Genomic DNA, 11,656 nt, shown 5'->3' on the forward strand with positions numbered 1-11,656 from the left:
CAATCCGCTACTTGTGCATATTGTGTGTGCGTTGACAAAATAGCTGGAGGTAATGCCCAGCCTAGGCTCTGTAAACTGGTATGTAAACAAAGGGTATGTAAAGAAAGTGGGCCTTACGTAGCTAGCAACACGCCCATTTACAGCAACAGCTTGTTGCGCTTATTTTCTTCTTCCTGCGCACATGGTGCAGACAGCTAGTGGATCGTTAGGATATATTCACTGATTTTGACAAAAAGTGATTTTGACAACAAATGTTCTCCAGACTCACTAACCCTAACCCTGTAATAAATGACTCAAATGGGACGCAAAATAAAACACACTTGATCCAAATAGGGTGCCAAAACAGAGCGCTAACAGTTGTAGTAACATTAGTAGTATCCTACGTTTTGTGCAGTCCTGACATTACACAGTAAGCGTGGATGTGGCAGTGTTCCTCCAGCCCGCCTGAGTTGCATGGCGTGGCCGTCCTGTCACAGTTGTCTCCGGAGAATCCCTCCAGACAGGACCCTCTCCGACACACACCTCCGCTGTGAGGACGACTGTCACACTCACCGTGGACACACTGACAGTCTGAAGATACACACACACACACACACACACACACACACAGACAGACATATATACACAAGCGCACACGCACACACACACACACACACACACACACACACACACACGCGCGCACACAGCATGTCAAACTAAGAAATAATCACTTTTGTTCACAAATTAGATATGAAAAAGGCAAACTTATATACTATAAGTTTATAAACATATCTTATTATATGCTATGAAAATTAGGCATCAACTCATAACTCTGAATGAGAGGGGTTTTGGCATTGTCTTATTCTTTTCATTCATTTTCAGTTGCTCTCCCAAGTGATGACAAATAGCTGTTGTTACCTTGGTCACAGTTTTCCCCAAACTTCCTGGGATCCGTGCAGAGGTGACAGGCGATCCCCTCGAAGCCCGGCCGACAGCTGCACGAGCCGTTGCCTTGGATACCGTCAAAGCACTGTAAGTAAAAGTATTAATATTTAAAACATGTTGGTTGACAAACAAGTCTTCAGTGATAGTTTTTTTTTTTTTTGCTTGTCACTCACCGTTCCTTTGTCGTAGCACGGATGCTGGAATCCTCCAATGCAGGGTTTACAGTCGGGGCCGTAGAAACCTGCACAACACTCTGGTGTCTGTTACAAACACACACACACACACACACACACACACACACACACACACACACGTTTCAGAATAATTTAAAAGTTCCTTGTAGAAGGTTTAAAGAATGACAGGGGGGATTGGCAAAGGGTTAATTTTCTTGTATTCATATTTTTCTGTGCAGCAAATGATAACTTTAGGGACAAAAAGCGATGAACCATTTTACTCAAAGGAACGAAAAGAGTGCAAAAATTACGACCAGCTTTCACCATTTGTAAAAGTCTCAGCCTATGTTAAAACCAAATTTACATACACAGTCAACACAATACACACATTCTCTTCTGAAAGCACCGTTCATAGTAAAGACAGATGAAGGGTAAATTAATGAAGCTAAAAAATAAAGCTCCCGAAACACTGATCCCACTCTCACCTGTTTGGTGACGTTGCAGTATTTGGCGCATCCTGAACCGAGCGTCTGAGGATACATGAGGAACTCACAGCCGACCTGGTGCGTTCCCTGCAGACCCACACACACACACACACACACACACAGACACACACACACACACACACACACACAATTGGGTTAGGGTATCTGCTCATGGATTACCAAAAAGAAATGTTTTACTTGTTTCTTCAGATATCAATATCGGTATTTTCTAAACTCCATACGTAGTGATTGAAATGTAGTAGTAACAATGTGTTTTACCAGTTCAACGCTGCCATCTGGACAGTCAGTAGTAAAGAGGTAACTGCAGCGAGTACATGGACCCTGAAAACACACACACACACACACACACACACACACATAAAGTTCACAAATTAATTTTTTTTTAAAAATGCCACAAACAACATCACCAAAATACAAATATCATAATAACACAACAAACCATATTAAAAGAGGAATTACTTGATATAAAACATTAGGGTACAAGCAATATGACTAGTGCCATTTGAGAAAATGCAAGTGCAAGTGCATGTAAACTAAACATAAAAATGTTACTCACAGGGTCCGATCTTATAGTGGGTTACCAAAGTGAGGTATGTAGGACAAAATATAGTTGATGTGACAGATACCGGCCTATTATAACTTAACTTAACAAAAACAATTAGCAAAATCATCAAAAACAAAAAAAAAACAACAACAAAATTGTGTTTTTAATTTTTTTATTTTTCTGTAACAGTAAATGTGTATCTGTGTATCTGAATCTGAATCTGATGAAAATGGGGGCGGGACCTGACAAGCCTTTGGCTTCTTCTGTCACCCTTCGGACAACACAAAGTATGATGTATGATGTGAAAGAGATAATTGTGTATTGTGTGGAATTGTCCGAAAGAATAATAATAATTTTTTTTTTTTTTTTTTTTTATCTCTGCAGCTGTCACTTAATTTTGATTTAAAAAACATGTGTGTGTGTTTACATGTCTGTGTGTGTGTGTGTGTGTGTGTGTGTGTGTCAAGGTCAAGGTCACTTTTATTTATATAGCACCTTATAAGAACCTAAATTCACCAAAGTGCTTTACATAAAATACATAAATTAAAATACAACAGCACACATTAAAAAACACTTACAGCAATGACACAAAACAATTAATTAAAACGTAAAAGCCTGTGAAAAAAGGTGAGTTTTAAGAGTGGACTTGAAGGTTTCCAGAGACTCAGATGAGCGAATATGGTGTGTGTGTGTGTGTGTGTGTGTGTGTGTGTGTGTGTGTGAGAGTGTGTGTGTGTGTGTGTGTGTGTGTGTGTGTGTGTGTGTGTGTGTGTGTGTGTGTGTGTGTGTGTGTGTGTGTGTGTGTGTGTGTGTGTGTGTGTGTCTGTTTGCGTCTTCGTCTGTGTGTGTGTGTGTGTGTGTGTGTGTGTGTGTGTCTGTCTGTCTGTCTGTTCGTCTGTGTGTCTCTGCTCACCACGGTGATCTTGCTCTCGATGACATCACAGCGGTGAGGCAGGATGGGGAGGATGGAAGGCGGGAACAGAAGCCCGTCCACCATATGGATGATCCCATTTGACGCCATGATGTTGGTGCTGACAAGATGGACGCCCTTCTCCCCCAACAGGATCTGACCCTGGAGAAATAATGTTATTATTTAAATTTCATTATTTCGAGCCTTTAAAAAACAAAGTCACATACGTAATATACACAATACACTTACAACACAAACAGAAAAACAAACACAAGACGTCAGCCTGGAGAGGAGGGGCAGTGGAGGCACCTTGTGTTAATGTTTCAGTTTCAGTTTTTTTTCTCAAGTTCTCAAAAAAACGAAGACAAATTTAAAATGCTTGCTTGAAAGCTTGAAGCAATGTCAAATGTATAAATTAAGATGACAACTTTTTTTTTTTCTTTGGTGTTTTTAACTTGTGCTATATATGTGATTGAAATGAAATAAAATAAACTAAGGTGGATTGCCTTAACATCGGTCAGTATTGAGGATAAAACAGTCTATACAGAGTAATATAATTATTTTTTAACTTTAACTTAAAATTAGACTTATCTAAATCTTATTATGACACTGTGAAGAATGACTTACATCATCGGACACGGTGATGGAGACAATCTGATTGGCCATCGTCTGAATCCGAGGGAGAGAGGCCAACTCGTCCACTGTCAGCTACACACACACACACAAAAAAAACAATCTTTAACTAAAATATGATTTGAAATTTTTCCTGTTTTTCCTGAGGGTGGGGTTAAAGAAAAGTGTACTTAAAATATGTAACTACTAAAGCCCCACAGACTAGATTAAAATGGAACATGGGCAAATGGAATTGGAATTGGAAATGTATTTATTCCCGAAAAAGTAAAGGACAAAAAAAATTGGTCTTACCACGGCCTGGGAGAAAACATGGTGTCTCAAAAGTTCCTGTAGTTTATGTTTGGCCTAAAAATAGAGCAAAATGTCACTGAAAAATCCCTGATAATCTTCACATAGAATCACAAGAACGGAAAAGTTTAAGGATTGGTAACAAGGGTGTTTGTTGACATTATGTTAGGAAATGACACCGCCTTTTTTGGCATGAGTCATTTCTTAAGATTTATATCTTCAACAGGAACAAATGGTTTTAGGGCTGAAAACCACGGCCAGAATCAAGAAGTCATAGAGTATTTAGATTCGGAACATAGTTTGTATTTGTCTTTTCCCAAGATGTGTTCATAATAGCAAAGACATAGAAACTCAGCAGAAATATCCATTAAAGTAACCTGCAAGTTATTATCTACATTTATCACTAACACACAAACTAAATGCCTTACGTCTCTTAGCATGTACATGATGCTGCCGTCCCTGGCTCGGTCCACAGCCGCGTTGGTCGGGATGAACACAGTCAAGGGTCCCGGGCCGCGCAGAGGAGGGGGAGCCCCACAGTTCTACAAACACACAACAAAAAACACACTATATATCTGATACAAGCTGAGAATTAGCATTGGCCCCACTTCCCAAGTTACTTAGGTTCATTAAGTTTTAATGAAGTGAATTTTCGGCTGCTTGGCAGAGCAGAAAATTATAATGAATTGTTGAGTACTTGAGACATTAGACATGATTTAACAACAGTGGCTACTTATTGCTAAAAAAACAACCTTGATATGGCTGAGTAAGCAGATTGTACCAGCAGCAGCTAGCTAGCTAATCTTATTTGTGTGTTAGCTATAGCTAATCAAGCAATGTTAGCTCTATGAATTGGGTGAACTGAAAACAGTTTCTATTTTGCCATAATGTTTTTGTAACCATATCAATTCTGACTTCATATGTTATTGATCACACTGCCAGACAGACAGACAGACAGACAGACAGAGAGAGAGACAGACAGACAGACAGACAGACAGACAGACAGACAGACAGAGGCTTTTACAATGTACAGTAGGGCCAAGCTATGGTTTCTAATATATTGTACAATGACAGTTCAGTGGAGGATCATGGCAAATTGCCCCATTGTGAATCAAAACTGCTCAGTCTCAACTGATCAATAAAGTTAAATTGAGTTATTCTCATGAGGGGATAAAATCAAACGTTTTAGTGATGTCATTGACCATGATCAAACACTCACATCAACCAGAGACAGGAAGCGGTTGTATTTTCCGCTCTTGGTCAGAATTTCTCCGATCGTCTTATCAGCAAACTGGACACAAGAAGAAACAGAAGAAGTTGATCAAATGACTGACTTCCATTTTCATTAATTGCTGAAAAAAAACCCAGCAGAGTTAAAATGTTTTAAAGTTAGACCGCATTGTTTTATATGTGACACTCCAGTTATCAGAAAATCATGCGGTATAGGCCTACATCTTACTGGAGATTAAAAAAAGAAAGAATATTAATGCATTAAGGCAGACCAATTTTAATAAACAAAAAAACTGAGCACCACAAATCGTTAAACCAAAACATCCCACGCAAAATAATTTCCAATGTTTCAATTAAATGTTTTAAATCAAAATGTTGGTCTTTTTGGTTTGTGGGAGATTTCCATATTCGGTGAAGTGACCCTTTAACTGACCAGTTCATCGCGGCTTTGCCTGTCAGGTTGAGTGAATGTGATTGGCCGGTCGATGATGTGGATGATCCCATTGGCCGCTGGAAGGTCCTCCTGGATGATGGTGTATATTCTGGTGGGGTCTTCCATCAGAATGAACCTCTACAATAAACACACATCAGATTATTAGTGTATTATAACATTCACATGAAATATGTTGATTTATCTAATCTGAAGAAGTGATTGTTTTTATTATAGAAGAAAAATAAGCTTTAAGCCTGGTGTTACAGGTGAACACCATAGTCCCATTCTCAAACTATTTATAATGCATTAGTCTTATCATTCAAAATGAATTGGCTACAGATGTAGGTTGTCACTTTCTTATTAGGTCTCAATTATTTCAGAATAACTAATTAATTAATTATTATATATGAATAATTATTAACATGGATGGATATGGAAGCAAGTTCAAATGACTACTGTATCAAATATTTTGTTTTCACTTTCTTTATGTTACCACTTCTGCATTGTCCACATGATGATACACTTTAACAAATACATCTTTAAAGGCTTATATAATAGGACAAACTATGTCAACCCATGAATTCAAGGACTTAATACCACAAATACTGTAAATCTGGAAAACTCCCACTTGTTTTATCTAATTCATACTACTGAAGCCAATCAAACTCTGGAAGTCAAGGACTTGAACATGAACTTGAAGTAAAAATGTGGTGTGTAAGGACAGGAATATCTTTTGTGATAACACACCCGAGACGTAGACAACACACACACACACAGTATGATAAACATAAACTGTCAGCACTAGACTGTCAGCTCCACCCCCCCCCCCCCCCCCCGACCCCCCCTCTCTGAGCTGACACGGAAACAGGCCTACAGGAAATATATCTTATCATTCCTTGTCCCTGAAGGGCGACACACACACACACACACTCCACCAACACTGAGAGGACAGCTCGGAAGACTGGGAGCACTGGAATTACCGGAATATTTAATACTCATGCTTCAACCGGCTGCAGATTCGACATAATTAACTGACAGAGCCACAACCTCAAAGTGAAAGTAACCAAGGATTGTTCAGTGACTCACTTCCCTGTCTGTTTGCTGTCACAACCTGGCTCAATGGTTGTAGCAAACAAAGGGGAGGCCACACATAGTCTATATAAGCATAATAGATTTAATGAAGAATAAAGTGAACAACCAAATATAACAGAAACAAAAGTGCAGGCTGCAGGCCAGGGAAGGGCAGTGTCAATCTCGCAGGGCTGCTTTATAGGCTCCTCATCAAGCCTGCTCATGTGATCTGCATCCCATTAACGAGGGTGTTGCTCCGCCCACCAGCTCCCTGCAAAACACAGCACACCAGCAGCAACCACACCTCAAGGCACACCCTGTGGCCATCACATTGCTGTGTTTGAACTTTGTTAGAACTACGCTCAGAGACAAAATGTCTTCCAGATCAGACGAGGATCTCTGCTGTCCGATATGCCAGGATATCTTCAAAGACCCCGTTGTCCTCTCGTGCAGCCACAGCTTCTGTAAAGCCTGTCTGCTGAAATGGTGGAAGGGGAAAAACGTGTGTGAGTGTCCGTACTGTAAGAGTAAATCTTCCACTAGTGATCCACCTCGTAACCTGGCGTTAAAGAACCTGTGTGAAGCCTTCTTACTGCGGAGAGACCAGAGAGCTTCATCAGGGTCTGAGGCTCTCTGCAGTCTGCACAATGAGAAACTCAGACTCTTCTGTCTGGACCATCTGCTGCCAGTTTGTCTCGTCTGCCGAGATTCAAAAATACACCACGGCCACAAATTCAGACCCATCGATGAAGCTGCACAGGATGTAAGAGAGGAGCTCCGGAAATGCTTGAAGCCTTTACAAGAGAAACTAAAGGACTTTGAACAAGTTAAAGGTAATTGTGATCAAACAGCAAATCACATTAAGGACCAGGCCCAACGCACAGAGAGGCATATTAAGGAACAGTTTAAGAAGCTTCACCAGTTTCTAGAGGAGGAAGAGGAGGCCAGGATCTTTGCTCTGAGGGACGAAGAGGAGCAGAAGAGTCAGATGATGAAGGAGAAGATTGAGGCTGTGAGCAAAGAGATAGCAGCTCTTTCAGAGACAGTCAGAGCCGCAGAGGAGCAGTTGAGAGCTGAAGACGTCTCATTCCTGCAGAACTACAAGGCTGCAGTGGAAAGAGTCCAGCAGCGCCCCCTGCTGGATGATCCACAGCTGGTCTCTGGAGCTCTGATAGACGAGGCCAAACACCTGGGCAACCTGGCCTTCAACATCTGGACCAAGATGAAGAAAATGGTCTCCTACACTCCTGTGATTCTGGATCCAAACACTGCAGATCCAGAACTTCACCTTTCCAAAGATCTGACCAGCGTGAGATATGGAGAGAGACGACAACAGCTTCCGAAAAACCCAAAGAGGACCAAGTTCTCCTGCTCTGTCCTGGGCTCTGAAGGCTTCAACTCTGGGGTTCACAGCTGGGCCGTTGAGGTCGGAGAAAGCAAGGACTGGGAAGTGGGCGTTTTGGGGGAGTGTATCTTGACGAAGGGAAGCCTACAGTCTCGATTGTGGAGAATTCTGCTCTCTGATGGTAAATTCGCATCGTTCTCCACAACGGACCAAGAGAAAGATCTGACGGTGAGGGAGGAGCTCCGGAGAATCGGGGTGCATCTGGACTTTGAGAGAGGGAAACTGTCCTTCTCTGATCTTGATACCAACACACACATTCACACCTTCACACACGCCTTCACACACACCCTGTTTCCGTACATATACACCGAGAGTCATATCCTGCTGAAGATTCTACCGCTATCACAGATTCTCATTTAAAGTTTGCACAGGTGTCTTTCATTAATATCTCTGGTTGTTTTGGTGATGCTGCAAATCAATATGCAGGGCTGTTGTAAATCTATTGTTAGGTGTACAGGATTAGTACACGACCACAGTAGAGAAGAATTCTTATGTTGATACACATTTTGTTGTCATGACGGAGCTGATAGATTTGTTATTACGTTAAAGTAGGTTGAAGATGATTAAATTGTTAACACGGGTGATTTTGAACACAATGGTTTCCGTTTTATGTGTAGAAGTGCTGATGGTTATGAAGATACAATGTTTTTACAGATACGTTTTACTGTTTTTTTTTCTCTGTGTGATGTAATTCCTATTGAAGTAAGCTGTTGGGACGGGACGAAATGCATGTGGTGGTATTATATAAAAACATTTACTGTATGTTATGCTATGTTAACGAGATGAATGTCAATTTTTTTTTCGCAATTTAAATTTAAAATGTAAAACTAAATTGATAACGTTTTGTGTTGGATCCTCTCTTTTTTACTTTGGCTTTTTCTGAAGGTGAACCAATAAAAATCAAGTTAAACATTTAACATTGACTGCTGTATCCTTGACTAGATATAACAACGTGTAAGGCCGTTAAGTATTTCCTTTCTGTGCTACTGGTGAAACATGGCTCATTCTATGGTAACAAAAAAAAAAGGATTATACACTTATTAAAATATACTAATATACCAAGTCTGTTCTCAATGAATTCAGCACAATGTACCTTTCGGTTTTCAGCTAAATTTAAATAGACTCTGCTCTTTGTATTCCTATCTTCAATCACTTTGAGTATTTACCTTATACTTGGAATATATCAAATCAGTTTTATTTGTATAGCCCACTCTCACAAATAGACATTTGCCAAAGTGGGCTTTAAAATTAATTTACTTGGAAATTCTACTATATCAATTCATTCAGACACGTTTTAAAATATTAATATATCTAATCATTAGTTATGGTTGGTTTTACTTGATTTCAAAGCTTTGAAATCTACTCAGTATTTTAAAGTGTAAAAATCATTCATTATTTAAATTTAAGCACTATGCTGTATTATTTTTAAGAGTGGGGTTGTGGAGTTTGCAGATACATAATTACCTTGTTCTATTTTTGGGCATTTTCAAGCTTTATAGTGCAGAGTTTAAATGGGGAGACACAGAGAGAGAGAGAGGGGGGGGGGGTATGACATGCAGTAAAGGTCCACGGGTTGGATTTGAACCCGCAACCACTGCAATGGAGGCCGGAGCCGATATGGTACGCGCTCTATCCACTACACCACCAGAGCACCCTGAAATAATGACCTTGTTGCCTTTGCTCCTCCACCTGGTTCCTCCGTACAGGTTGAAGTCTCGTCCCTCCAGATCCTTGTAGAGGTGCTGACCCAGGATCAGGTGGTTTTTACACACCAGCTCCTCATTAATACCCTGTAGAGAGAGAGAGACAGCAATACAAACAATATGGAATTTATTTATTGTTGATTTTTTTTCTTCTTAGTAGTCGTGGGAGGAGACTAGTTAAGGTGTGTCACTGTTTATCAAACAGGCAGGAAGCCGGGGAACTGATAAACATCCGAACGATTTCCTTTTCAAAAATATCTTTAGTGGAAATACTTTAAAAGATCAAAAACTGGAAAAATGAAGACAATCAAACAATGTTTTATGTAATGAAGGGGTGAAGCAACAGCAAAGACATTTTACCCACATAGTGAAAGTGACATGCTGTAAAAGGCCCAAATGATTCTGAAATACTATTTTATGTGCAGAAGGACACACAATAGTGATGTAACCTGGTGCCATAGGGACACACAGATTACTCCTTCTGATACACAGCTATTTAGCTATAGTATTTTATTTTATTTTATTTTATTTTATTTTATTTTATTTTATTTTATTTTATTTTATTTTATTTTATTTTATTTTATTTTATTTTATTTTATTTTATTTTATTTTATTTTATTTTATTTTATTTTATTTTATTTTATTACATCTGCTGGACCAGAGGTTTGAGCAAAACACTGAATACTGCTATAAACATTTGCACATTTAAAGCAAAGTCTCTAAACATCCGAGTCTCTTTGAGTTGGAATAGTAACACAAGGCTTTTAAAAAAAAGTTATGTGCTAAAATGCATCAGTTATGTCAGTAAAGCCAGTCAGATGCTATTGATAATTTTTTTCGGGGGGTAGAAAAGGAAAAATGTCCCGGCCCTCACACTATAGGTTTAAATGCTTTATAGGGGTAGAATTTAAAACTCACAAAAAAGAGCTTTGAGTCAAATGTATATTTTTTTAAAGCTTCAAGGAACATTTCTAGAAAAGGTCTAAATAATTCATCTTATTCATGGAATTCATGGCATTTGAAACTCCCTTTAAAGTCAAGGTTGATTTTGAATTCTTCTGAGATATATGGAATATTTAACTGTTGTTCAAATGTATTTTGTGCTTTCAAACAACAGTGATGGTTCATTATGGCACAGTTTTCACAAAACCTTTTAAATGTTTTATTCAAATATGAGGTCAAACATAATATTTATTTTAAAAGATTCGATAGTATGCTGTTTAACAAAGTAGGCTATTCTTGGTATTTCTCCTTGTCATAACAAGCTAGCTTAAGCTCTAGCAAAGCAGAATTATTTACTGACATTTCTTTGTATTGTATTTGATATCTCTCTCTTTGTTTATAGCCTGCAGGTTAATTTCAGTCTTTTAAAATATAATAAACATTTCCTGTTTGAAATCTTGCACACAAAAATCAAAATAATTGTTTACAGACAGGCAGGGAGTGGAACTTATATCCGTTATCATCTGACATACTTAATTTTATTATGTTTGATCAATGATTAACTCGTCAAGCATTACGGTTCTTTCACAAATGCAACTATAAACACATGAGGCAGCAGGATGTCGGTCAGACAGGCAGACAAACAGACAGACATACAGACAAACAGACAGACAAACAGACAGACATAGAGACAGACAGACAGACGGGCAGGTGACCTACAGTCAGAGGTGTTTTCAGCAGAGGGATGAAAGCTGTGAGAGGTCCGTTGTGACTCAGCAGCAGTGGACAGCCTTTCTCTGAAACACACACACACACACACACACACACACACACACACACACACACACACACACACACACACACACACACACACACACACACACACACACACAC

At 39.3% G+C, this 11,656-nt stretch overlaps 2 protein-coding genes across 2 annotated transcripts in view; one reads left to right on the forward strand and one right to left on the reverse strand.

The window, feature by feature from the left end:
* stab1 (stabilin 1) overlaps positions 1-11,656 on the reverse strand; it is a 59,369-nt gene that overhangs the window by 37,301 nt on the left and 10,412 nt on the right. Inside the window, exons 9-20 of the mRNA XM_080025899.1 lie at positions 9,785-9,907; positions 5,642-5,779; positions 5,198-5,269; positions 4,407-4,520; positions 3,982-4,035; positions 3,685-3,765; positions 3,061-3,219; positions 1,862-1,924; positions 1,583-1,669; positions 1,098-1,184; positions 898-1,009; positions 384-570 (exon numbers count right to left, since the gene is read on the reverse strand). Of these exons, the coding sequence (XP_079882025.1) occupies positions 384-570; positions 898-1,009; positions 1,098-1,184; positions 1,583-1,669; positions 1,862-1,924; positions 3,061-3,219; positions 3,685-3,765; positions 3,982-4,035; positions 4,407-4,520; positions 5,198-5,269; positions 5,642-5,779; positions 9,785-9,907 (1,277 nt within the window). The remainder of the gene's footprint in view (positions 1-383; positions 571-897; positions 1,010-1,097; positions 1,185-1,582; positions 1,670-1,861; positions 1,925-3,060; positions 3,220-3,684; positions 3,766-3,981; positions 4,036-4,406; positions 4,521-5,197; positions 5,270-5,641; positions 5,780-9,784; positions 9,908-11,656) is intronic.
* Positions 7,086-8,893, forward strand: LOC307249478 (nuclear factor 7, brain-like; the record flags this gene model as incomplete). The annotated part of the gene is made up of 1 exon (XM_080026208.1): positions 7,086-8,893. The coding sequence occupies one exon, from the start codon at positions 7,086-7,088 to the stop codon at positions 8,475-8,477; it is 1,392 nt and encodes a 463-aa protein (XP_079882334.1). The 3' UTR covers positions 8,478-8,893.

Source organism: Ammodytes marinus, assembly GCF_949987685.1.
Source record: "Ammodytes marinus genome assembly, chromosome: 4".
Taxonomy (NCBI): Eukaryota; Metazoa; Chordata; class Actinopteri; order Uranoscopiformes; family Ammodytidae; genus Ammodytes; species Ammodytes marinus.